The sequence below is a fragment of the Prunus avium genome, chromosome 2 (genome assembly GCF_965620075.1).
Source record: "Prunus avium chromosome 2, drPruAviu1.hap1.1, whole genome shotgun sequence".
NCBI classification, from domain to species: domain Eukaryota; kingdom Viridiplantae; phylum Streptophyta; class Magnoliopsida; order Rosales; family Rosaceae; genus Prunus; species Prunus avium.
In genome coordinates, this window is record NC_142285.1 from 38,173,050 (window position 1) to 38,199,756 (window position 26,707).

A 26,707-nucleotide genomic window follows, 5' to 3' on the forward strand; every position below is an offset into this window, starting at 1 on the left:
TGATAGGATAGCCTTCTCTAGTGAAACTTAAATCTGGTATTTTGTTATTCAAAACTGGCATTTGCACCATTAGATGGTTTGAATAAAGTATTTGTCATGGCCTTATTGCCTTTGTTGATTTTCGGATCCTTCCTGTTTTGATGTTCGTTTCTTTTTGGATGGATTTGACCTCATGCTGAGATTCGTATATAAAAACCTCATACACAAGATGGTAAACATTGCAAGGGCCAAGGGTCAGAAGGAGCCAACCTGTGCTTTTGGATGATAACGTTAATCAGTTCCCTTCCTGTTGGCTTCCCACAGAGTTAGCTTGGAATGACGTCGAAATTCATGGCCGCCCTTATGTCTCCACCGAAAGAGAAGACAAAGCCAAATCATACATCAATTGAATTTGTACTTGCATGCCATGACATCTCCCAATCTGTATGTATGTAAAACAAACACAGAAGATCTGAATGCTGGTAACAATATAGTACAGAGAGATAGAGATAGGGTGATATATATTCTGTATGTGGGGGGGGAGAGAGAGAGAGAGAGAGATTATATGTGTATTGTGGTTTTCAGAGGTTTCTTGGCCTGCAAAAGCAAAATCCATTTGTAACCATGTCAACTCTGAAGGGAGAAACAAAGTATACAAGAAAGAAAAGAGTAGGGGGGTTAAGACCTAATTAACACTTACCAGTGAAGAAGAAATAAATGTGGTTTGATGGCTGGCTGCCCATATGATTGGGTGGCCTAACTTAGCTTACCCTAGTCTTGGTCTAGTACGTCAGTCAGGCAAGCCTTGCAAGCAAACAGCGTGATCCTAATAGGCAGTCCATTTGAATGTGATTGTGTTTCTCACGTCAATTTTTCATTTTCGAGTTTGAAAACTGCTTGTGAGCTGTGACTCTCTGAGTGAGTTCTGGTGCTTGTCATTCTCCCGTATCCAAAACTGGATTGACTTAAAACATAACAAAATAAAATTAGGCCCAAAAGACAACGAATTCTAGCCCAGTGAAAAATGGCATTGACTTGCAGACCAATGATCTCAAGTTCGATGTGTGTGTGAGAAACCCCCCTCCCCGTGTAGCCACTGCCACTGAATTCGGCTTGCAAATATCCATTCAAGTAGGATGCAGAATAACAAAATGAGAAAAGAAAATTCTAAGCATTTCCATTATAAAATTAGAGTTACAGCCTTCAAAGTAACAAAGCAATTGTATCAAACTACTTGTCTTGTTGTAGTTGGATCTCCGAGTATCATTACGAAGGGACAAGAGTCTCCATGATAGTACAGAACCCTAGTGAGCAGGTAAACTCCTCATTACTTGGGAGCCTCAATTGCTATGTTCACCCACAATTTGAAATTCCTCAAGCATAAATGGTCTTCAAGTCCTGCTTCCAGGATAGAAATATTCGACACTGTTTTCCTTTACCTTGAATTGGAAATTAGACAGCTTGTTTCTTGATCTCTCCTTCCCACTGTTCAGGACTGTCAACTGCAACCAACAAGAACAATGAGGATCATAACTTTCGTAATCTCGTTCAATTGTATGGATATCAAAACCATTAAGATGAGACTTTTGGGAAGTAATACTGGACAGGAAAAGTACACTTGCTAAAAGCGTAATTGGCAGGTCACCTGCGCAGCAAGCCAGCAAGCAATACTAATGGAAATAGTTCTCACAATTTTTCAATTGCTAACATAGGATTGTGATCTAGTGGACTCGGCGGAGAAGATACGACAGGTAAAAGAGAAGAGAACAAGAAAATCCAGAAAAAGGACCATGACACAAAGCAACTATCATATGTATGAGCATAACACTTAAAAAAAACAAAACTAAATATCAACCAGAGGATCAGCAGAGCATATGCATATCTTAAAAGTTTTAAGTAGCATATTATTCATTTCCATAACAACCAAGACTCAAAAAGTAAGTAACCACAAATGACGAGAGGGGACCATACCTGAATGATTTGATAGACATACTTTCTAGTTTCTAGCAATCTATCTTGGTGAAGAGATGCATCAAATGAAAAAAAAATGGGTGAAAACCAGCGAACTCACTATAGGACTGTTCAAATGAAAGGAAATAGACTCTTGCTTTTTCCATATTAGAGAAGCTATTTTACAGAAAATTCAATCTGTTGAAGTGACAAAATGTGTTCCAGCAAATAACTGCCCATGCACATCTGATGCCAAACCAGTGGCCAATGGTTCTGCTCTTATCAGAATGTCTGCTAGATACTCCATCTGTAAAATAAGGGAGGGCCTCACCGTGTCTGAATATATATCGTCATGATTGAGCATGACTAAGGAACAACCCTGCAATAAGAAAAGGTACACAAGATGAATAACTGAAGATAAGGTACACGAGATGAATAACTGAAGAAAAAGGAGTGTGGTATGAAAACCGGAGAAAATGACTGACAGTTGCCACTGATGTCTTACAAATTCTGATACTAAAGTGTGGCAGTAATGAAGAACGTCTAAAACAAGATTTGTAGATCCCTTAGCAGCCACCTCCATCAGAGAGATATCATCAATCATGACAGTGATACAGTTCTTGTTCTCTTGAGGTAAGGCACTTATAGTCTTTTGGATTTTCCCATACAAAGCAACAAGTCCACCATCACTGTTTTTTCCTTCTTCACCATCTGAAGATGAAAAAACGGAGGATTTCTTGTAAGAAATTCAATTACAAAACTAGCAATACTAACAATTCTTACATTTTTCTTTGAAAAGAAAAAAAAAAAAACAATTTAACGAACTGGAACTATGGTTTATAACTTAATATCAATCCTCCACTGATTCCTACATTGTTACAAATTCAATTGCATACTGAGCAAGTATCTAGCTTTTCTACTTTGATAGCCAATAGTAGCAAGTCTTATACCTGATTTTCTCACCTGGGCAATCCACAAGCACGTCAAAGAAAAAGAATCTGTTATTGTCCCTTTGCACAACTAAGTTGCAACCCTGTTTCAAAAACACATCCAAATATCAGATATTTTCATTTATGCTTATCTGAACATTTCATCTGATAAACATGAAGCCACGAGAACTAATAATAATTCATAACAAAAATGAAATGTAAATTAACACGGATATTAGCAGCTATAGATAAAATTATGGAAATCACTTTAAAAAGACTAATTCTTTGTGAAGAGAGAGGCAGTACCAGTCTTCGGAGGATCCGATCGTAGTGAGAGAAGGGGTGAGCGAAGGCAACAAAAACGAAGACGTTGGAGGAGTGAGGAGGCTGAGAAAGAGAGCGCTTGAGAATGTGGTGCAGGACGAAAGTGGCACTGGTCTCGACGCAGTCTTCGAGGAGAACAACGCAACCACTGAGATGGAGAGACCCGAGAGCTTCGTCCAATAAGGTTCCTTGCTCCATTTTCCTCTTCTTCTTCTTTCAAGCTAAAAAGCACTGAGCTTTAGGGTTTAGGGTTTGTGAATTTGTGATTTCAACGGTTTCTTAATTTGATTTAAACGGTTTTTGGCTTCTCAAACAGTGACGTTATTTCACCCGCGCCTATACATAAATAAATAAATAAATAATGCGGTTGGGCCGACCGAGTAAAATCTCTATTTTGCTCAGGTGGCAATTTTTGACTGTTCGACCCACTGTACAGTCCTCCCTAAACCCTTTCTAGGAGATAATTTATGGAGCATTATCATTAAAGCAAACCAAACGCAAGTTAATCAAATAAACTTGGAGAGTTTTTTTAATTCAATCTTGACATGAGATGAATCAATCCAAAAAGAGCATACCACAAATAAATGCTTGTGGGAAAATATCAGGATAACGCAATACTCTCACATTCTCATGAAATTTAAAAATCAATTTCTTACTATACGAATTGTTGATCTTTAAAGTAAGAGCAACCTCCTTGTAGAGAAGAATGTAAATTGGCTTATAAATCAATAGTGGAGTCCAATTGGTTTAGTCCAATTTTTCTTTAATATATTTTTTAGGGTTTTTATCACAAATGATCCTTGAGGTTTACCAAATTATTACCTTTGGTCCTTTATTTTTGTTGTTGACATTATTGGTCCTTTATGTTACATCTCACACATCAAATTGATGTCGCCGTGAAGTTCTGTCAAATTTTCTATTAAATTGATGACGTGGCACATATATGGTGCCCACATATCCAATGATTTTTTTTTTTTTTGAAGGAGCGGGAGGGGTTTGTTACGAGCGGCGGGGAGAGTATGTTCGCATAGAGACTTGAATTTTTTTTCTTCAATTTCTATTGAATTTGGATTTTAAAGTTTGTTAATAGCTAAAATTACTAAATGCCCATGTTACGTCAGCACATTTACAGTTTTGTGGACGAAAATGAAGGGAAGTGCTAAAGTGAGAAACCATCCGTCCAGGGGTAAAACAGTAATTAAGCCTTTTTTTCTTTTTCTTTTTATTCCAGTCGCTTCTCCCCACTTCTTCTTCTTCTTCTTCATCTTATCCCTCTCTCCTTTTCACGACTTACCTTCTCCTTCTTCTCCTTCTTCTCCTTCTTCTTCTCTCTGTCCTCTTCGCGATTGACTTCCTTCTTCTTTTCCTCTCTGTATCTCATTCTCTGTCTCAGATCTGGAAAAACCTCGACGCCTCGCAGCCGCACCTCGCCGTCCCATCTTCTTCTCCTCTCTGTCAGTGTCTCGCCGAACACCGAACCAAACCACACCGAGAAATCGGCGCGCCGACCAAATCGGTTTCAAGAGCTTCGGTCCGGCGTGCGGTCTCAGAAAGTGAAAAACCGTGGCCTTGGGTTCGACGCTCGGTGGAGGCTCAACACCGAATCAAACCAGAGCGAGCCCAGGCCTAGTTCAAATGGCAGGTCCTTACTGGGTTTCAAAACACTGCCTCACTAATTTATTGTAATAAATATCTCTGTGTGACAGAGATTGCACTAGACACATTCATTTTAGTACTTTTTGGTAATTAATTGCATGCAGATGCAGTCCTCAAATTCCCGGAGAGATTTGGATGCTAGGGTCTAGGGTGTGACTCGTGAGAGCTTACCTGATGACGTCTTCTGAAATAAAATCTGGGGCATTGGTTTCATTGCAAGACCTACATCCATCTTCCTCTTATTTCAAGCAAGGGGCTTCATTGAGAGTAACTGGAAAGTAAGACTTGTGCCCTTTCAATGCTTTAGTGGTTTCATTCAATTGCATTATATAAAATATCCAGTGTTTCTTCTTCTACTTCTACTTACTTTTCAGTTACGAATATCCTCCCTGAATCAATTCTTACATTTTCGTAGTTTTTAACTTGGAAGGTTCTCTTAACTATATTTGTAGATTGGCTGAGTAGGGTACAAGTAGTTTATAGTTTAGGCTGGCTTTGTTGGTCTTGGTGACAGTGTTGCGTTGGTATCATAAACTGATGGAGACGAGTGGAGTGGTAGAAAGAAAGATGAACTAGAGGTGGAATTGCTGATACAGACATTGGAGATGTTATAATTTCAGCATTTCGTTTCGGGTTCTGTCACAGTATTTCTTGAAACGATTCTAGTCTAGTTTTGGTTCGTCTGAGAATATCATGATCATGGTATAATAGTGTTGGAGTGGATGCAGAACTGGCCAAAAAGATCTTCTGGAGGCAAATGTGGCATCTCCAGTTGGTGGCATTGAGGCACATTGGTAGCATGATGTGGATGGAGTGAGTGTAATGCTTGGAAACATGTCACTACTACAAAAAAATAATTGGGAATAGGTCAAGTGATTCAAATAATTGGTGGCTGGATGATTGCTTCGCTTCATTGAATTTAATTGCATTTCTCATATTTATTCCCCAATATCATTAAGAAGCTTAGTCATTAGTATGTCTTGTTTCTTTCTCAGGTTACAAGAGTATTCTGTAGAGACAGCCATTGCCACAATTGTTGATGGAAGTGACAGCTTAAAAATCAACACCCAATACCTCAGGGAGCTTAGCTTTCGAGTCGGATCCATCTACCAGTTCATCGGCGAGCTGCTTATTCAACCCGATAATGAGGTAAGTGGCAAATTACATCCACCTGATGATTTTCAGTGCTGGGCTTCATCCCAACACATGAATGTTATGTTAATTATGTTAGAGCAATGAGCTCAATTGTTCTTGCTCTTTTTTCAGGCAGTCTTGCAGGCACGTGTGGGTAGGAATGTTGATGGCATTGATCTCAATCTCTATTATCAGTCTCTCCAATTGTTGAGGCAATTTCAGGCTCATCATTTGAAGAACCCAGCAACTTAAATATTGTCATTTTAAAGTCAATTTAAAGACCAAATTACCCTCTGCATCCAACCCGTCAAACAATGCAAATTGAAATCGTAATGGCAAAAAGGTCAAAGCCAATGGCCCAATGATCACTTCATTATTGAACCCAAACGAATATATTTAATCGGGCCCTCAGATTTTTCATGGATTTGACCTTCCGGAGAAAAGCTCATGAGTATTTTTTTTAATATTCTTTTATTCGGCAATTGTCATTTACAAGATTTGAATTTGAGATCTCTATTTTGCTGGAGGAAATCAAATATGGTTGTACCAAATAACATGGAATTTTCAAGAGTTTATAGTTCAAGTAATTATGAATATTTACCCTCGCATGAGACGGATTTAATTTTCCCTCTCTCAATATCGTTTGTAAATGTAATAACGGAAAAGAAATTCTCCCTCTCTCAATATCTAAATGTAACAACAGAAAAGAAAGCTCAAAGATATTATTTTGGTTTCATAATCACGTCCTCCTAGAAAGTCAAAGTGATGATGAAAAAAGTTGGCAATACTTGGGCTCACCGCCGACCTAAATAGTCACACTTGTCATATTGGTCCAACCAAGTCCGACGGACACGTAGCCCAAGATCCTATCATTTTATTCATAGCCCAATATTCGAATAATAAGACAACAATAATTTTACCTTTTTTTTTTTTTTTTGGTTTAGTAAAACTTCAAATTATGATTTATTTGAATTTAAAACTTGGGAAAACGCGGTTAGACAAAACTTGCTCTTAACAAAGCAATCATATCATGGACCGCTAAAGTCATGCCGATGTTTCCGAAATTGACAATTAATTTAATTCCCATTGCATCCCTACAATTTAATTTATAAATCAACATGAATTTTGATATAAATATAATAGAATTGGTTTGATGTACCAAAATCCTAATTTTAAATATATGCTTACCATCCATAATTAGCTGTCATTAGTATTTCTAGCTAATTTTATTTATTTATTTGGCCAGCACTATTTCTAGCTTATTAGACGTGATTACCATCCATATAATTCAAAAATAAAATAATTATTCCTAGTTGTGTATGCCTTTTTTTTTTCTTTAAATAATTTTCCTAGTTGCAATCAACTTTTGGTGTTAAGTGACTAGAGTCAAAGTGAAAAAATGGAAAACTTTATAGACTCTGTCGGAAGACATGCAATTTTCCAAAGACAAAAGGGTACCTTTGCAAAAAGGGTTCATGAATGAAAACTTATATAGTGGAATGAATAGCGTCTCTGTGAATTTTTAACCAACTCTGCCTCTCAAGTAATATTTGAGGTAAAGAGGTAGAAGAACAAGCCATGAGTTGGTTCCTGTGTTCTGGCAAATCAAGCAAAAATGCAAAGAAGAAGAAGCAGAAGAACAAGCCAGAAGATCAGATCCCATCAATTTCAGGTATCTCCATGAACATTTGCCGGACATATTTTGGAACACTTCCAAACTCTCAATCTAGAGTTTTTGTCATTGACACGTTTAAAGAGTTAACCTTTATGAGTCAATTGAATGCATTGTTTACCACATCGATTTACTTTAGATGAATGCAGGAATGCCGTCTTTATAATAGCTTGAATCTTAAATATGTGCGATCCTATTTTATTGTCATTTTTTTGATGTGGTTGTTATCACCCTTATTGGGTATATGCATTTGTTGGTATAAGCTAATGTGGGTTTGTTGTCAATTGGTTATTGGAATTTTGAGTTAGATTTGCTTTGGTTGTGGTTTCTCCCCGTTTGAATAGAGCTCTGTGCCATAGTTCTTGGGTAATGAATTATTTTCACTGTCAAGTTCTGTTCTTTACTGCACAGGTGCTCTACTGCTAGGGACCCTTTCGTTTGATAAAATGAATTTAATAAAGTGTGTATGTGTATTTGAGAGAGAGAAAGAGAGAGAGAGAGAGAGAGAGATTATGATAAATTATTGCCTCAGTTGCTCTTAGTTTCATTTCCTTGAAACCCACTTATTTGGATTATGGAAAATTTAATTTTACACTGGTTATGAGTTCCAATCTACTCTACTTCTTCATCAGTTTTGATTGATAGGCATGCATTGCTTTAGAACAAGTTTCTGTGGTGTTTTGCTATTTTGAGTTGAATGCTGTTGATGGACGTACGTGGATAATGTTTATGATGATGAATTGCCCGTTTTGTATCATTGGAAATATCCAAGCTTAAATTATTGCCGCTACATGTTTTGTCTTTTGTGAATCTCGTTCTCTTTCAAAACTCTCAATGATGTTTGTATGACTTTTTTGGATTATGATGTAATCCATGTTTCTTTTGGATTTTATTGCACAGTATACTGTTTTTGTATTGTTTTATAAACTTTTTCCCTTTGTTCTTTCACGTAGAACAACTGAAGGCAAATTCGGCACTGTCTGTAAAGGACTCTAAGGATGGAGGGTCTGATCACATTGCAGCACATACATTTACATTTCGTGAATTGGCAGCTGCAACAAAGAATTTTAGAGCAGATTGTATTTTGGGAGAAGGAGGTTTCGGTCAAGTATATAAAGGGCGCTTGGAGAGTACTAATAAGGTTCTGTACAAGCTTTGACCATCAACTGCATGAAAAGTTGTAGTACCTGTTTTTCCTTTTTAAAACTTTTTTATGCCTCTCATTTTCCGTGTCCAATTGGTGGTTTAACAACCTCACCTGAATTTTAAGATTTCTCGCTGGCATTGTAAATTTTTGTTTTAAAATTAAAATGAATTACATTTTTGGGGCTAAGATGACCGAATTTAAAGTCATATATTTTTGGTAAAAAACTATGGTCTTATGTAAAACTGAAAAGGTTAAGTGTTTGTGGCAAGCCTAAATCTGGACGTTCTCCAATTTAAGAGGCTCCAGTTCGCTTTCAGTCAGTGCAGATAACGTGGATATACGCATTAATAATCTTTGTTTAGTTAGTGCAATATGTTGGTGGGTTGGTTTAGTTTGCTGTGCGATTCTATCTACTTTCATTGAGATTTTTACCGTGAGTCTTAAAAGTCCTTTTGTTGTTGTTTCTCTGTGTTATGATATCTTTGTCTTTATATGCTAAGCTTTTGGTAAGAGCTGAACCTTGTTCCCTTTTGTGTAGGTAGTGGCCATAAAGCAACTTGATTCCAATGGGCTTCAAGGGAACAGGGAATTCCTTGTTGAAGTATTAATGTTAAGCCTACTTCACCATCCCAATCTTGTTAACCTAATAGGCTATTGTGCTGATGGTGATCAGAGGCTTTTGGTATACGAGTACATGCCATTGGGATCTTTGGAAGACCATCTACATGGTATATACAGCAGTAACAGCACTAGATTCAATTATTTCTTTGCCCAAAGTTCATTTTTTTTAGTCTTGAGGTCTTTCTCTCTTTGTACTTGGTGATAAATTGATGTACACAAACTATAATTGGGTCTTGCAATAGTAAAGATTCAAAGCTATAGAAATCAGTAGGATTTGACAATTATAGAACTATTTAAATTAACAGTATGAAAAATAGGAAAAAAATTACTGTATAAGATAATTCTGGAAATGATCCAAAATCATTTAATCATGCTCTTCTTAAGGTAGAGAAATCTTGCAAGCTAACCAGCTAGCCATGTTGTGGAATATTCAATGTGTCATTGGACTCAGAGTATGGGGCTTGAGCACCATTTTTATTTGTCTACCTTCTATTTGGTATCGGTAATGTTGTTAATCACCTTCTTGATCTCACATGCTGATTTATGCCAGATCTACCACCAGACAGAAAACAACTTGACTGGAATACAAGAATGAAAATAGCTGCTGGTGCTGCAAAGGGCTTGGAGTATTTGCACGACAAAGCTAACCCCCCTGTTATTTATCGTGATCTTAAATGCTCAAACATTTTACTTGGTGAAGGCTACCATCCTAAGCTATCTGATTTTGGCTTGGCAAAGTTAGGTCCTGTAGGGGACAACACTCATGTTTCCACTAGGGTGATGGGAACCTATGGATATTGTGCGCCTGAATATGCAATGACTGGTCAGCTCACATTGAAATCAGATGTATATAGCTTTGGGGTTGTTCTTTTGGAAATCATTACCGGAAGAAAGGCAATTGACAATTCGAGGGCTGCTGGGGAACACAATTTGGTTGCATGGGTAAGAGAGTTATGCCTTCTGCTCTGCTTTAATATTTTTGTTTCTAAAATCATTTTCAGGAGTAAAGTTTTGTTTCTTCTTTATATATGCTTTCAATGTATTTCACACTCAATTTTTAGATTATCAGTATTCTGTCGCATTCTTATATTGGAGACCCTTCTAATTATATACCTACTTTCTGTTTTGGTAACAGTTAGAGTTTAGAATGTTATGCAACTGTGCTATTAGTTTTGATTTTCTCTATTTGAAATATGGTATATGCAATATTGACCTACTAGACGACGGTGTGTACTAAAACTAATCCATTGGCAACACTCAAACGAATTTCCTTATGAGTTAACCCTAATAAGTAACAGCTGTACTATTTTACGAGTGAAAGCAACAATGGGAAGAACAAGCTATTTCTTGCTAAATGGCAGTCTTGCGAATTTCTTCTCATTCACTCTTTGTCGCAGGCCCGCCCCTTGTTTAAGGATCGGAGGAAATTTTGGCAGATTGCTGATCCACTGCTCCAAGGTCAGTATCCGGTGAGGGGAATGTATCAAGCTCTTGCTGTTGCTGCAATGTGTGTCCAGGAGCAGCCTAATATGCGACCTCTCATAGCTGATGTTGTCACAGCCCTTACTTACCTTGCTTCCCAAAAATATGATCCTGAAACGCGGTCAGTACAGAGCTCTCGCACAAGCTCATCCACTCCTAGACCTAGAAGGGAACTGTGAAGTTCATAAGGGAAGACTTATTTGATACAGTTCCGTGTTTGGAAGGTTGTGATGAGAACCTAGCTGTGGCACTGCTTTAGGCTTATTTTTTTCTTTCCAAAATGGGGTTTTATTTGTGATTCAGAAGTCAATTGGTTGGAGCTTAGTGGTATGCTTTGTTGGCTGTACATGAAATGGTGCCTGCTTATCGAATTTTGCTCACTCCGGTAGCAGGTGCCGTGGTGGCGCTCCCCCTTCCTGTTTTTATTTCCTCCTCCACCCTTTTCCTTCTGTCACCTTATACAAGATTCTTTTTATGTACAATTGAGCAATGGGGTTTTGTATCTAAATAGAAACTGGTATCCCATAGAGTCACAGAAATTTATCCAAATTATTTTATAGGAATTTTACTGATTTGGTGAATGAATGGCCTCGTCCTTTGCCAACAGTAGGCGCACAAATCACTCATCTTAAAGCTTCTTTTTCTTTTGTTTTTGGTCATAACACTCATCTTAAAGCTTGAGTTGCAAAGTCTTTAGAAAATTGTGTGGTATGTGCCTAACTGCTCACTGCACCAGTGTTTTATGCCAATTTTACCCCTGCTCAAAATTAGTGAAAATGGCATTATTTGAAGAACATTAAAATTGCTTTAAAACTTGTTTAGATGGAAAAAGGCATTGACTTGCAGACTAGTGATTGTTTGTACCCACAAAAAAATAAAAAGGAAAATTAGTTTTCTCGAAGAGAAAATTTGAACAAAATTTGTTAACTGCACCAACTTTTTATGAGTTTTATCCCGGCGCAAAAAATGTAAGGAAAATTTGAAGAGATAAATTGAGTCGTTTTTTCAACGATGTTATAATTTCGGTAAAAAAATTCCATTATACCCCACGGATAGTTTAAGCGGCCAAGAGTTTGGATTCAACAGGACAAAGTAAAAAATACGAGATTCAATAGGCTCATTTGAGCTTGATTATTATTTTATTTTGTCATTCTTTTTGTTCAGAGAGAGGGAGAGCAACATAATCGCTAATATTATTAGAAAAACACTCGTATTAAAAGGTGAATACTAAAAACTGTACGTTTATCTGATTAAAAGAAAAAGATACTGTACGCTTAGAAAAGTGTCATACAAATACATTTGACGAAGATTATACACCTATGTAAACCATATCATCAATATTTTCTACATTTTCTTCCTCCCCTACTACATGATTATTACCACTACTTTAATCAACAATCAAACAATGAATGGATAAAATTGGTTTCTCTATCGAAAAATTACAGACGATGAAAGAAATCAAAACTATAGCTCCCTGGACTGACAGGCACAGAAGGCATACTATCAAGCTTTGCAGATGAGAGTATTACTATCGGGGCAGCAAACATCTATAGGGATATATCAATACAGCCTCTGCTTTGATCTGCTCTACTCTTTATCTTCCGCTTGAAGGCCATTCGTCTCTTTTACCTCTGCGGTGGGACTCTGTCCCTCACTGATAGACTTGCCGTCATTTGGCTCCTCATTGTTAGCAGGTTTTCCCTGTTGTATTCAACAGGTGACGAAATTAGTCAAACAGCTCTATCAATCGTATTCTCCTATTGTTGCTTTCACACAATAGTTAGAGTTCATGAGTGTAACCTTGTTGCGATCACGCCAGCCAAGGCCAAATGGTCGAGATAGCAAACTGATCTTTCTTGCAGGGAACTCTTGTGTCTGGTCTTGATTGGTTTGTACGGGTAAAGATAGAGATCTGCCAGACAACCATTTTTTTTAAAATTAAACATACTAGTTTCAACTACTGAGGAACAAAACCATGCAAATCTGATTTTATTTTAATTCGTGTTACCATATGATTGTGGCTTGTATAAATGTGTATCCTTTTTAAATGAGCACATTTACATATATATATCTAGGTGTTTTAACCTATGTTGAACAGGGAAAAAGTGTTAAAAAGTAATTTTCGAAAATGAACATTTGAAATATCAATAGAGAGATTAATAATGAAAAAAATATCAAAAATCACATTATCTCAATCACAATTAAGGCAAGGACTAAATTACGGTAGACACGGAAGAAAACCAAGAGTAATGAAAGGTAACAGATTAATATTCGGAAATGAATAAAAAAAGAATGCACACAAGGTTACCGTGGAGAAGGTTGTGTTTTCTGTTGACCGGATTGATATTGCAAAGTTGCCTCCAACATTGATTCTGCCATAACAACTCTCTTTTCCATTCCTGCAAGTGCAGCTGTGGCCTCTTCATACTTCTCCTGCAAGAATTAATATATAAAATTAAAGACATATAATCTTGACCTGAAAATCGTGCACTCTGCAGTCACAGAATAGTTTGATTGAATTGCATGCGCTAAATATCAATTTCATGCAGATAATGCACAAGATAAGGTAAAGCGTTAATTAGAAAGAAATGAATTGGCTACAAGGTGCATCAAATAGGGGAAAGGAAAATGGTGAGCATCCCACATTTCTCATGTTCCATGCACCCCAAATAAACATAAATCCAAACGCTTAAATATAACAATAACAATTGCCACACAATATCTGTATTTTAGACCTTATCACACGTACACTCTAAGCAGAAAAATTCAACTTTTAGAAATTTCAGGTGGGGTTCCAGGTGGTATTGTATGTAATTCCAATGCTATTCACACAGAGATGAAAACTTTAAAAGGAGAAGAAATGTCAGGCATGCTGTTTAGTTGACAAAAAGGTGGAGCTCTCAGGAAAAGGGCGCCAGCAGGAGTTAGAGCCTAAGCTGGGATTAAGGGTTTAGGGCTTGTTTCCTACATGACCTAAGCTCCCTTTCCACACTCTATTTCCAGATTTCTCTGCAGACAGCTAAAAAATTAGTTCAGTTTTGAGCAACAAAGAGTGCAACTGAAGTTAGCAGCAAAGAAAACAATTATAAAACAGAAAGCATTCAAAAATTAAATATATATTTGGTGCCAATACCATATATGGCAATTCAAGACAGACCCCCATGGAAAAGAATGTTATGGAAAGGGACAAGAGAAAGTCAACTTGAGGAGTAAGAAACCATTTTATGCAAGCAATTTAGTAAGCTAATCTTATAAGGGTGGTTCTAACATAATGATTTCTTATCATTACATAACCAGAACATGCGTTCGGATATACGGTTATCTATGAAACCTGAAGCACTTGAGCAGCATATCTCTGTGCTGCTGCATCTTGCTCAGAAAATCTGCGAGCATCTTCTGTTAGTCTCTGCTCTTGCTCTACTCGCATTAAGACCTGTAAAGATAGTAAGTGATGCAATTACCATAACAAGCCCAAAACCAGTATGAAAAGAACAGAAATCCCAAGCATAAAAGAACAGGAAACAAAACCTGGAGCATGACACTCTCCTGTTCCTGCTTATCAGAAAGGGCTCGGCGAAGCTCAGCAACCTCTTGCTCTAATTGCTCAACCTGACACAATAAGAGATCAGAATGAAGTATCTTTACAAGTACTTTTTTTTTGGGTCAAGTGAGGTATCTTTACAAGTATAAGGAAAAATAAACACAATAAAAAAAGTGGAGAAGATTATACTTTATTAACAATCCCAGAGTAAAAAATGAAACACTAAATAGTAAAATTCCACTTTCAAGACATGAAGGTCCACAGGAAAAGGGGCAGATTCCCAAGCAAGATAACCATATCTCTTTCACTTAGAAAGCTGCAATATATAAAAGTTTTCTGGATATACCCTGGCACTCAATTGCCGACGATTATCTTGCTTGACCATCTCCATCAATGCTGTCTCCAGCTCCTCGGCTCTGAAAAAAGTGAAAAAAGGACCCATAATATCAATGCCACATTAGAAAAAATAATAACTAGCTCAAGAATATTTCGTGGTTGGAGTTGAAGGCTGTAATATTTGGTTGTTATAGTGTTTGAAGACACCCCCAAATCCTGGTTGGCCTTGAAGGGTAAAGATCAATAACTTTTCATCCCAAACTACCAAAATGAGCTATTTTAATTGTACTTAATCAAGTCAACAAATGCCATACACGGTATATATTATATACCCATTGTATTGAGGACACTAAGAGTTACACAGGCATCCAATATATCCAAAGAAGAGATCTTTGTTGAATGAATATTTATTGAATAACCAACACAAAAAACACCTAACACCAGAGAGAATATAAGAACCTGAGTTCAGCAGATCTTCTCTCCTCCAGCAGCTTGCATAATTCAACCTTCAACCATACCACCTGCACATAGAACCTAATTTAAATCTCAAAGTTGATTGTGTGGAAAATACTTTAATAACGAGCCCCAGCAACTGCATATAACCCAGAACAAAATACAAAAGTAACACAAAGGCTGTGCATGAATGTGTTTCTTTTCTTTTTTTATTACATGCAGATTAGGTGACAAGGTGACAACCCATAGACAGGCTTATTATATGATGGGAAGAAGAAAAAATATATATACACAAAGGTCTAATCAATGGGCTGATAAAATGGTAGAATCAATATGCATAATTCCACTGTGCCAAACAAAGAAGACTGTAATGAGGGTGTGGAGGGTTCAATAAGCAACCTGTTCTTGAAGATCTGGTACAGAATCTAACTCCCCATCCCCATTCAGGCTAACAAGAACTTCATCTGCATTAGTGGACCCAGACTCTGAACGTGATAAATCACCATTTGTCTGTGCATCGACTAGTCGCTCTCCTTTCTTTGTCTCAATTATCATTGATTTAGGATCTTGCTTGAAATTATACAGCTTAGATGCTAGACCTTGAGAATCCTTCCAAGCCCGAAGTCCCTTCGATCTTTCCTCGATAGCAACAAGTACAGCTGGCCGATGTTTATTTCTCAACTCTTGTAATCTAGTTTCATTTACATTTTGGTAACCCATACAAGCTGTCAATACCAGTTGACTGCTATCAAATGTAGAGCCAGCCAGTGATTGGAGCAGAGTAACTGCATCTCCAGCATCCTTGGTAGTAACCAGTGCAGGGCCTACAAGTAACTGAGCCAAATTAAGTTTCATAAACCAGAGAACATACAGGCCACTTGGTACTATATCATGTTAAAGTAACCAAGTTATATGCCTTTTTTTCTTTAGAAAACGAAAAAAATACTATTTTTATACCCAGTACCATATAATTCCATCAAAGCAAGTGCTGTTCTAAATAGCATCACGCGGTTTCCTTCAAAAAGAAGCACATCCCAGACTCGAAGAACTGAAGCCAATAAATCAAAATATAGGTAAGCTTCAACAAAGTACCTATAAAAGAACAGTTAGTTCATTATCTAAAGAAACATATAAAACCTGACCACTTTCCCATGGAAGCATGTTCATGAAGATGGTAAGGAACCATGGTCCACTAACCCATGCCACCTGCACTCCCAGGTAATCTAGATGATTGACTGCAACATGATTAAAGGTGGCATTAAGTGATTGCTCAACAAATATATCAAACAGAAAGAAGTGTATACTGTATAATAATAATATACAAACCCAATCTAGGAAATCTCTCATGCACCAACTCTTCAAAAACAAGTTGATCCACCTGATAAAATACAACTCATCAGAATATTTCGAAATGCCAACATCTGCAATTATACATTTATAGCATGGTTTCCTCAATTTTGTTAATGTATCTCACTTGAGGAGAAAGAGCATGGATACGCAAAATGAAAAATGCATGAAAACTAGAGTACAGAAAATAATACCTGAGATTCTATCATTTCCTCAGAGTAATAGCCATCAAAATAATCATCTATAATCCCCATCAAAGCCCTGAAAGGTTTAGCGATTTTGTAATTACACAAAGCCAAACAAGTGCAATCACTTTAAATGTAATTATATGCAAACACAAACTTCTATATTTCCAAGGAATTTTTTTTGTTCCTTTAAAAACAAACTGCTGTTTGGTTTCTTCACACTAAGCCTCCAAACAAAAGAAAAGGCAACAATATCTGGGAATTATCCTTTTCCGGAAGTTAATAAACAGTCAATTGAGTTTAGATCTTACCAGAAGGCATTTTCTTCGGGCATGAGAAGCAGTAATAAGCCAGCAAAGAAATTCATGGCCTGCGTGTAGATTAAACCCAACAAGCATTAAAGTCGGGAAAAGTGAAACAAAGATAGTAATTGATATCATTGATCAAATTTCAAAAATCAAATAAACCAAAAATTAGAAATAGTTTATTGAGAAGCATCAGAAGAAGCTAACTTGACACATTGCAATCTCTCAAAAGTCATCCAAAGGGAGCTCGTTACAGCTCCATCTCAATTTTATCCAATCATCCTCTGTAAGACGTACACTTACTGTGGCTAATTATCTCAACATTTAGAAGTCAATTTTGGCTAAAATTCTCTGTGGATCACAAGCTATCCTATAGCCTTTCAGGCCTACATTGCCAGATCATGCATTAATCAAAACTACTTGGTTCACGTAAAGACCAAAGAACACGTTATGCTTTCATGCATTGGTCTAAACTAATTCGTAAGATGTTCTTCACAATATACAAACTCTATAAAAATAAATAAAATAAAATAATTCAAAATATCACACATAAGCAGTGACAAACACGGGATTTCCTAGATATTATTCACAGATACATTCATCAACATCATAAATAAATCTAACTCATGAGCACTACAGTCTCAGTATTATTGTATTAATAGTCACAAAAAGGTAAAGTGTCATGTCTATGAAAATAATGACTATATTGATCAATAAATCTCACAGCCACTTACAGTAATGGCAACTCTAAAAAGTAGCAGTTACCTGAGCACATAACATGTTCCTGAACCAATTACCTGACAGTACCCAACAGAGGGATTATGCCGCGCATATGCAGTAAGCAAACGCCTCAAAGCATTTCTACCATCTTCATCTAGAGCAGGGTGACCTGGAAATGTTCTAGGTAGATCCTGCAGTACAGATTATTGCCAATAAGAAGTTGGATTGTTAATATTTTCAAATAAAGGAGCAGCCATACTGAAAACATAATTTTTTTTTATAAATAAAGTGGTGAACAACCTTCTCAATCTGCCCTTTCCATTTTTCGGGTGCACATACAGAATCTGTTGCTGACAACTTGCTATTTCTGTCTGAGTCCAAGCTATTTAGTTCCACATTATTACCAGCATTAGTTTCAGAAGCTAGCAGATCCTTGTAATAGTTATCCACACGCCGTGCCTTCACACCAACAAAAGCTTGCCAGAGCTGAAAGTTGGAAGTAAAGCAATTATAAAGTTTACTCATAACAAAGATATTCATGAAGTCAAAAAACAAAAAAACAAAAAAATAACAAGAGGTAACTTGAGAACATAATATGCACCTCTCCCCTGAGAGCCATTGGTACTCCCCCACGAACAAGAACCTCCAACTCTTCTTTCCAAGGAAATAAAGATTCTGAAGGGGCAGTGTCAGAAGCAGCACCTGTTGCAGATGCACTAACACTGTCACTTGAAGGGACATCCTGGTCTGACCTCTCCACATCATAGAACTCCTCCTCAGAGTCCTCCTCAGATGCTCCTTTTGGGGATCTAGCCTCTTCAAGAGGAGTAAGCGGCTTCCCAGTTCCTGTGTCCTGCTCATGCTTTGACAAATTGTTCTTCTTCTTTATACGAACACTCATCATGGTCTCGATGGCATGAAGAGATGGTCTAATTTCATTCCATATTTGAATCCCATGAGTTTTTGTGTCCTTAGCTTCCAGTTCCTCCTTTTCGTTATCATTTTTGGTCAGAGAATCGGAACCTGCCTTCTGGTCACTTAAATCATCACCATCAACACCCTTCTCCGAATTGGAGTCTGGTTCATGCTCTGAGGCTTCAGAAAGCAAGGCCTTCTTATCTTGTTCCTTAGATAATCCAATTGCAGGCAATTGAGCGGACTCTGCTTGTAGTTCCAGGAAAGACTTCCACCTTTCTGATCTTTCCTCCTCTTCTTCCTGAAAACAAAAGTAAATTACATGGAGTACAACATGGCCGGAATCTGTGCTTTCAAGTCTGTTTGTTTCGTGAAAATAGTAGATATTAAAATTTGAAAAATAAGAGTCACTCCTCTAGTCTTCACTGTAAGACCAGAAAAAAAGAAGTGAAAACACCAGCCAAGGATTTTAAGAGTTCAAGAATTTAAAAGAACAAAAAACGTAAAATATAGCTTTTGTTTCTCTTTTCCTTTATTTCCATCATCATGAATTTTTCTCAGTAACCAAAACAAAAGACGTTACGATAGAAAGAAGAAAATAAAAGAAGAACAAAACCTTGTAGATAGTGGCATATTCTCGGTATCGTTGTACATGCTGAGGTCTCACAGCAAATCCATAAGCATCCCTGTCCAAACACCAATGCCGATTCATTCCAATTTTTTAATAAATGATAAACAAATCTACCCAACACGTTACATTTTCTTTGACAAGCAGTAATTCTATCTAACCTTAACATAACAACAACTCCATACTGAGATCACAATCAGTTCACAATCATATGCCAATCGAAACAGGCCAATTACGAAGATTATCGAACCCAAACCATGAAAAAATGAAATTCCGCGCACAACGGTGCTCGGATTACCAGCAATCGGCCTCGAGCGATCGCCTGATTCATGCTCGAGAATTCTACTAGCCACAGAACTCGGCATTGCCTCATCGCAATCTCAATCTACTGTAAACCACACCGCATTTCACATTCAAACTAGCAATCTAAAACCAAGCCATTCACAAGCAAACAAACACACAAATCCTACCAAATTAGATTACACACTAAGCAGCATCCAACGGTCAGGATCTTAAACTCAGAAGCATAATTAACTCAGTTTAAGAAGTCAATGTGATCGAAGAAGACGATGAAATTAGAAGACCTAGGAGGGACGCGTGGCGGGAAGGGGGAGGGGGTAGCACGGAAGAAGCGTATACCTCTTGTGCTCGTAGGCGACAAGCGGGTTAAGAGAGACTTTGGTGGCGGATTTCATTTAGATCCGGTTCGATGCGCGGGGAGATAGGAGCGATCCGCTGGCGAAGATCTTCGGGCTCCGCGGCGCGCCCTTGAATTTCTGCAACTGAATTTTCAACTATGTGCGTGGGAGAGAGTGAGAGAGAGAGGACTGTGGCTGAGGGAGGGAGGGAGAGAGAGTTAAGATGGGTTTTGTTGAGGGTAGAGTGTGATGCGTGAGTAGAGAGAGAGAGGGAGAGAGAGGGAAAGGCACATGCATAAGGGAGCGAGATTGCCGTCACATTATTACATGTGCTCCATGTCTCTAACACGGATTTCGAGATGAGGGAGGGAGAGAGGGTCTTATTTCCTGCTGAAGCAAATAAATAGAAAATTATAAAATATATATTTTTTTTATACAAGAGGTATTTGTTTTTTTCAAAGATTGTACAAACGGTATTGAAAAAGGAAAAATTGAACACAAAATCTCATATGCACGATACTAGAAGCTCATTGCATTATTTTTTATAAAGGATTAAAAAATAGGGTTTTTTTTTTTTTTTCAAACAATAAGATGACAGAAATCAAACAATTGCCCTAAATGTGAGTGTTTTTTTGTTCAATACCTTATCATCATAGCTAAAACCTCTTTAAAAGAGAGAATATTTAATTGAGGATTTTACATAATTTTAGAAATTTTCTTTAAAAAAATTGGGAGAAATTAAGTATCATGTAGGAAATGGTGTAAGGGAATTTACTTATTTACAGAAAATTTAATTAATGAAAATATTTTTAGACTCGTGGCTAAGCCCAAGAGCCATCATTTGTGAGTCAGTCACTTTTATGAGTCATTCTAAAATCCCGATTTTCAAAATCTTTTTTATACTAATTTTTACGAGTGGGCACATTTTCGGATCAACCTGACCAATATGTCCAATCTAATTATAATGGGTTGCGTTAGATTAAAAATGAGCGGATTTGGATATGAGAAATCATAAACCGCTATGTATACATGAATAAATATATTTAACCATTATAACTATAAATTTCGTATTCTTATATTGAACTAGTAATAAAAGATATTTATGTTGCTCCAAATTATTTTAGGATGCATTTGGATTAAATAATTTAAACCAAAGTATTTGGATTTAGGCAAGAATATTATATTAGTAAAAAATAAAAAAAGCAGTTAATTCGAATATATCAATATAGCAAAGTAATTGATTGTATTTGAGTGTTTTACCTCACGATTCACATGGTAGCACAGGTGGCTGTAATTATTTGATTTGATTTTGTAGTGTATTTTTTTATTACTCGTTTGTAACCTGTAACTTGTTGCCTGCTGTGACCTGTCGGTGGTGGGGTGTGCTTTTTGTATAAAGACCTTTTTTATCGTAAATGCCAAATGTAACTCCTTTTTTTTTTAAATCCGAAACTAAAAAGAGTTTATGTCGGCAGAAGACAACAACTGAGACAACGGTTTTCCTCAGCAAGATATTTGTTCTATAGTTTTTTTTTTTTTTTTTGTAATTTGCAAGCATTCTTCTGTAAAGTAACCATTTTTGTTTTATAATTAAAATATTTTTTATTTATTTTCCAATAAAGCTGAAATTAGTCCCGATTAAACAAGTTATTATGCTTTCAAATCAAGCGAAATTAACTTTTGATTAAGACTCTCACTGGTTTCTTCCTGTAAAATTCATTTTTATTTTCGATAGAGGAGTCTTTCTTCCTTTGAAGTTACATATGCCTTTTTCCTTAATATTTCTGCTGAGTTTAAGGCTTAAGGTAAGCATCGTGCCTTGGGGGACATATAATGGCATGAGGTCATGGTGCATATGGGGTTCGGAAAATCTTAAGGTTTGGTTCAACACGAGAATGGTTATTCAACTTGGGACGGTCATATTTTAAGAGATTTTAAATGTTAAACCGTTAGTGTATTTTTTTCTTCTCGGTACGCACAGCCTAGTCAAGAATTTTAATATTTAAGAATCGAATTTCTAATATTTCTCTCAACCTTATAAAGCAACATCAAAACCAAACCAAATGTCGTTGATAGAAACCCAATTGATGATCATGTGGTTGGCTTCTCTATGGATATGAGCTCTTATGTTTCCTGTTTGTTTTTTTGTTGCCACCTTGTTCGATATGGGATAATCTTTGAGGGATGACTTAATTGGGGTTAAGTATTTTTTCTTTATTGGTGCTATTTGTATCTGTTTGGTAGCTTTTTGGATATTGGGCCTTTGCCTCTCATTTCAAGAAGAAGAAAAAAAACAGGAAGGCAATGCACGTTTTAACCTTTGCATTGCATATCACCATATCTAATTTTGATATTCCCATATTCAAATTTATAATTAACAATTTTCCAAAAAAGCTAAAGGTGTTGTTTGATAACCATTTAATTTTTACTTTTTGTGAAAACTGAAAACTAAAAACATCTTTTGTTTTTAGTTTTGTTTTGTAACATATTTTGTTTTTAGTTTTAAAAAAAGTGAAATATAGTTTTCAAAATCACCCTTATTTTTTAAAAACAATTTGAAAGTGTTTTAAGTTTTAAGTTTTCGTTTTCATTTTTTTGTGCTTCTATTTCTTTCATTAATTTTACATCATGACATATGGAATGCACTCCAGTTATCTAAATTTGGTAGTTGGGACCTCCCGATTTGAACCCAATCGCTCAAATCTTGTGTTTGGCCACGGACCCAATCCAAGTCTTGGGAACACCATCTCCAAAATTCACCAAAAAATCATCCTATTTGCAAAAACCTCACTGAAAAATACTATGAACTCTTTGTAATATGCAATTACATTTTATGATATCAAATTCACAATTTGACCCCAAAAACTTTCATTTCCAAGTTTCACATAAAACTGAAAATTGAAATAAGTTACTGAACAACTTTCGGTTCAGTTTTCAGTTTTCAATTTTTGTGAAAAATGAGATGAGTTACCGAACAAGTTTTTAGTTTTTGAAAAATAAAAAGTGAAAATCGAAAACCGAAATGGTTATGAAATGGCCCTAAAAAAACTAACCCATCTTGGGCTGGAAATTATTCTTATGGGATCACGGTGATCATGGTCGAACTTGACAGTTTGGAAGCCCAAACTGAATTACCAAAACGGGCCTGGCTCGATAAATATATATATATATATATATATATATGATAGAAAAAAAAATTGAATTTTCAAGGAAAATTGTATTATAATATGCTGACTTTTATGTGAACAAGTTATTCGTCAAAGTAACCCAACAAAAAGCGTCCACATCTTTTTGCTTTGGCTCAGAGAAAAACGAAAATTCCAAAGGTTCTCTTTTTCTTCATTTTTCCTGAGAAAACAAAGTATAAGGATTGAAAGATTGGCACCAGACCAAACAAAAGTTAAAGGACCCAACTTCTGCTGAAACAGAGGGAGAAATCAGAAGCAGAGAGAGCTAACTAAACTATATGAAGTTATAAACCAAGCTCACAGCAAAAACAAGAAAGAAAAGAAGAAAGAGCTTTTAGCAAAAGTCGGTTTGTAGATAGAATTTGTAACTGTTTCCCCTGAGAGCCGTGCTGAAACCAAAAGCACTAAAGCCCACGTTGTAGATTTTTGTGGTAGTAGAAGTTGTGTGTAGGTGTGTGTAGGTAGGAAGCGAGCCAGCCATGTCAGCCCTGGTGCTCAAAATGACCACAGCAGCCTCGTCTATATACCCCAAGAAGAAGCCCTACCACCAAAAGCTCTCCAATTGGGTTTGGGTCTCCCCACAACGCCCTACCTCTTCCATCACCACCACTCCCTCTCCCTCTTCCCCTCCAGCCCTAAATACCCCCATTCAGGCATTTACGCAAACACATAATAAATACGGGTGCAGGATAACCCCCTGCGCACCCCTAGCGCACCCCAACCACCCTCACCCTCCTCACATTCTTCTTCAAAACCTAGGGCCCAGATTTCATAAATGCCTCCCCGTCTCCTCTCGCAGCAGCAGCAGCAGCAGCTCTAGTGGGGGTTTCTCCGAGGACAAAGGAGAGTCTTCTGGGTCTGGGTCTGGCTCTGAGCCTGGCCCTGCCGCTGGTCTTATGGCCGATATGGGTTCGGACAATAAAGGCACTGATTGGTACGAGAGCCAATTGTACCCAAACCACGACGAATTGTTATCTCCTCTGAAACATCGCCAACAACAACAACAACAGCATTCTTCCTCCAAATTGCTCACCTTGCCCACCATTCTAACGCTCGGCCGCGTTGCCTCTGTGCCGATTCTCATTAGCAGTATGATTTGCTTTTGTTTTCATTGGTAATTGTATTGATTGCAATTGTGTATCTTGCTGATTTTTTGATTACCCATGTGGGTTTTATTTGTTTTTCGTCTACATTGATGCCTCTCGGGAGCTCCAATAAAATTGGAGCAGTCATATTTTGGCAATTGGTTATGTTCATATATCTGGGTTTTGTCGGCATTCTAGGTTTCTGCAGATTTTGATTAGGATGCATAATGCCCTTGCATTTTCATTTGGCTTACGTGGGTTTTTTTCCCCTTCATTGTCCTAGCTTTCTACGTGGATAGTCGGTGGGGAACAACTGCTACAACAAGTATTTTCATTGCTGCAGCAATTACTGATTGGCTTGATGGGTACATTGCTCGAAAGGTTAACTTTTTTTCTCTGTCTTGACTCTGAGAGATCAATTTTCAATTGATTTTGGGAATTTTAATGCTTGAGGTTTTATTGGGGACAATTTTATTGACTTCTTAAGAATTTGTTTGCATTTCAGATGAGGTTGGGATCTGCTTTTGGTGCTTTTTTGGATCCCGTAGCTGATAAGGTATTTGTCTTTCTTATCAAGTTCAAATTTAACACGTTCATTGTCAATTTCAGATTGTTTCTGGTTATTATTATTCTTTAAAACTGTTTTAGAGTTCTAAATTTGATTGTCATCCTGCTGAATGCAGCTCATGGTTGCAGCCACACTGGTTTTGTTGTGTTCCAGGCCTTTGGATGTTGCTATGTTTGGGCAAGTTCCATGGTTGCTGGTTGTTCCTTCAATTGCCATAATCGGTAGAGAGGTATTATATAATTCTACTTACCTTCTTTATTTCCTTAGTTATTGATTCATCGATTCAGGACTTGCGTTTCTTGCCCTTTTTTCTTGTGTTGACTGACCAATAAAATATTTCACTGGTATGTTAGTAATTGTCAAAATGGAATTTGATTGGATTTTTGGCACCTAGGAAATCATAGTTAGTAGAAAATTTGCGTTTGCCTGTATTTAACATGAAATTGTCTGTGCATGATGTTGCATGTAGAAAGTACGAGGGTATCTTCCTAAAGATGTGGGGTCCAGGGTATCATGTATTTGGACGGCATACTGAATTGGGGTTTGCAAATATCTTGTCACGATCTCTTCATCCATGTTAGGTTGAGTGTGGCCTTTTACTTTTTGTGTATGAATGTGCACGTTGTTCTTGTGAGTTCCTGCTGATCAAGTTTTACTGTTTTAGGATCATGTTTGCTCAAATAAGAAATTATCAACTGCTCTATCTTGCCCTGTACTTGTGCAATCATTCTTGTTGTGTAGTTTTATGGATTCTATTGAATTGATAGTACTGTCTTACGAATCAGTTTGCATCTTATTTTTAGATAACCATGTCTGCAGTTAGAGAATGGGCTGCTTCTCAGAACAGTAAGCTTTTAGAGGTTTGGTTTCCTTCCCCATGCCACCTTGTCATTTTAGAACTTAAAAAGCTCTTTAGCTGTAACACATATCATAAACAAAGTAGTTATTAGAATGGTGAATATTCTCAGGCTGTTGCTGTAAATAACTTGGGAAAGTGGAAAACAGCCACACAGATGATCGCACTAACTGTCCTCTTGGCCACCCGAGACAGCAGGTAAATTGTCTGTTTTGATTGGCTTTTGATCTTTTCTCTTTAGGTCAATACAGATGAAAGATTTGGTAGTTTCTGACCCCTTTGCTTCCATCACCTACCATCCAACTTTTGCAGTCTTGGAAAACCAGAGGCTCTAGTAGCTTCGGGTGTTGCTTTGCTTTATATTTCAGCAGGGCTTGCTGTATGGTCTTTAGTTGTGTATATGAGCAAGATATGGAAAGTACTGCTGAAGTAGTGTGTGTGCTGTTGCTCTGTGTTTACGGATATACATACTTCTCAACCGAGCAATCATCTCAAATTCGAAGTACTTGTTAGTGCTCTGTACATGAACCCCGTAATGAGCCATTGGAGCATCCTGCTGATAGTTGATGGAGGGGATAACCGTTATTGCTAAAGTTTCTGCAGTATTAAGTAAATTGCACTTTCATATTTTGGGCGGGGTAGTATCATTTTGTTTGATTGCTCCCCTCGGCGACTTTATATTCTCACAGCTGTCAGGTTCATCTGACTTTTTGGGATAATAGAGATGTTGAAACAAAATTTCCTCATTACATATCACATTTTGGTTATTCAATTTTTTGTTCTTTGAAAAAAATATGTACACTGATTTGGAAGATCCTGGTTCTTTGAAGCCGAGATGATGTTGGAGGATGTGGCATTAATTAATTTAGTTGCTGCTGCAGTTTGGTCTGGTGTTGGAGATGGCTTATGTTTGTTGATTCTAGAAAGTGTAAACAAAAATAATCTACGGCTAAAGAAAGTAGCTTTCTGAGTTCCCTTATATGCTTATGGCATTTACTTTGCAGAGAAACATTTTATTGATTTTTGCAGGATATTGCAAGATTGATAA

The 26,707-nt window shown here is 37.1% G+C and overlaps 5 protein-coding genes across 7 annotated transcripts; 3 read left to right on the forward strand and 2 right to left on the reverse strand.

Annotated features, from left to right (window-relative positions):
* Positions 1–1,131: 1,131 nt before the first annotated feature.
* On the reverse strand, positions 1,132–3,480 carry LOC110761063 (elongator complex protein 6-like). Its single transcript, XM_021963438.2, has 6 exons — positions 3,165–3,480; positions 2,893–2,962; positions 2,435–2,640; positions 2,163–2,308; position 2,082; positions 1,132–1,481 (listed from the first exon to the last, which is right to left on the reverse strand). The coding sequence occupies exons 1-6, from the start codon at positions 3,378–3,380 to the stop codon at positions 1,371–1,373; spliced, it is 750 nt and encodes a 249-aa protein (XP_021819130.1). The 5' UTR covers positions 3,381–3,480; the 3' UTR covers positions 1,132–1,370.
* Positions 3,481–4,431: 951 nt separating this feature from the next.
* Positions 4,432–6,394, forward strand: LOC110761062 (CST complex subunit TEN1-like). Of its 3 annotated transcripts, none has more exons than XM_021963437.2 (4): positions 4,432–4,824; positions 4,949–5,116; positions 5,834–5,987; positions 6,105–6,394. In XM_021963437.2, exons 2-4 carry the CDS (start codon positions 5,013–5,015, stop codon positions 6,222–6,224), a joined length of 378 nt encoding a protein of 125 aa, XP_021819129.2. In that variant the 5' UTR covers positions 4,432–4,824; positions 4,949–5,012; the 3' UTR covers positions 6,225–6,394. The 3 variants fall into 3 exon arrangements, with proteins under 3 accessions (XP_021819129.2, XP_088104135.1, XP_021819128.2); XM_021963436.2 differs by having other exon boundaries at positions 4,433–4,824; positions 4,943–5,116; XM_088248009.1 differs by having other exon boundaries at positions 4,432–5,116.
* Positions 6,395–7,482: 1,088 nt separating this feature from the next.
* On the forward strand, positions 7,483–11,475 carry LOC110761100 (putative serine/threonine-protein kinase PBL7). The gene is made up of 5 exons (XM_021963486.2): positions 7,483–7,644; positions 8,598–8,785; positions 9,330–9,519; positions 9,963–10,354; positions 10,810–11,475. Exons 1-5 carry the CDS (start codon positions 7,551–7,553, stop codon positions 11,071–11,073), a joined length of 1,128 nt encoding a protein of 375 aa, XP_021819178.1. The 5' UTR covers positions 7,483–7,550; the 3' UTR covers positions 11,074–11,475.
* Positions 11,476–12,115: 640 nt separating this feature from the next.
* Positions 12,116–20,337, reverse strand: LOC110761074 (Ypt/Rab-GAP domain of gyp1p superfamily protein). The gene is made up of 18 exons (XM_021963457.2): positions 19,964–20,337; positions 19,313–19,382; positions 18,383–18,997; positions 18,082–18,267; positions 17,859–17,972; positions 17,068–17,126; positions 16,766–16,832; positions 16,551–16,602; positions 16,367–16,459; positions 16,189–16,272; positions 15,624–16,048; positions 15,231–15,292; positions 14,782–14,851; positions 14,423–14,503; positions 14,226–14,327; positions 13,203–13,327; positions 12,695–12,806; positions 12,116–12,595 (listed from the first exon to the last, which is right to left on the reverse strand). Exons 1-18 carry the CDS (start codon positions 20,017–20,019, stop codon positions 12,482–12,484), a joined length of 2,487 nt encoding a protein of 828 aa, XP_021819149.1. The 5' UTR covers positions 20,020–20,337; the 3' UTR covers positions 12,116–12,481.
* Positions 20,338–23,244: 2,907 nt separating this feature from the next.
* On the forward strand, positions 23,245–26,629 carry PGPS2 (phosphatidylglycerolphosphate synthase 2). The gene is made up of 7 exons (XM_021963452.2): positions 23,245–24,239; positions 24,519–24,616; positions 24,741–24,791; positions 24,919–25,032; positions 25,607–25,663; positions 25,772–25,857; positions 25,972–26,629. The coding sequence occupies exons 1-7, from the start codon at positions 23,630–23,632 to the stop codon at positions 26,090–26,092; spliced, it is 1,137 nt and encodes a 378-aa protein (XP_021819144.2). The 5' UTR covers positions 23,245–23,629; the 3' UTR covers positions 26,093–26,629.
* Positions 26,630–26,707: the final 78 nt, after the last annotated feature.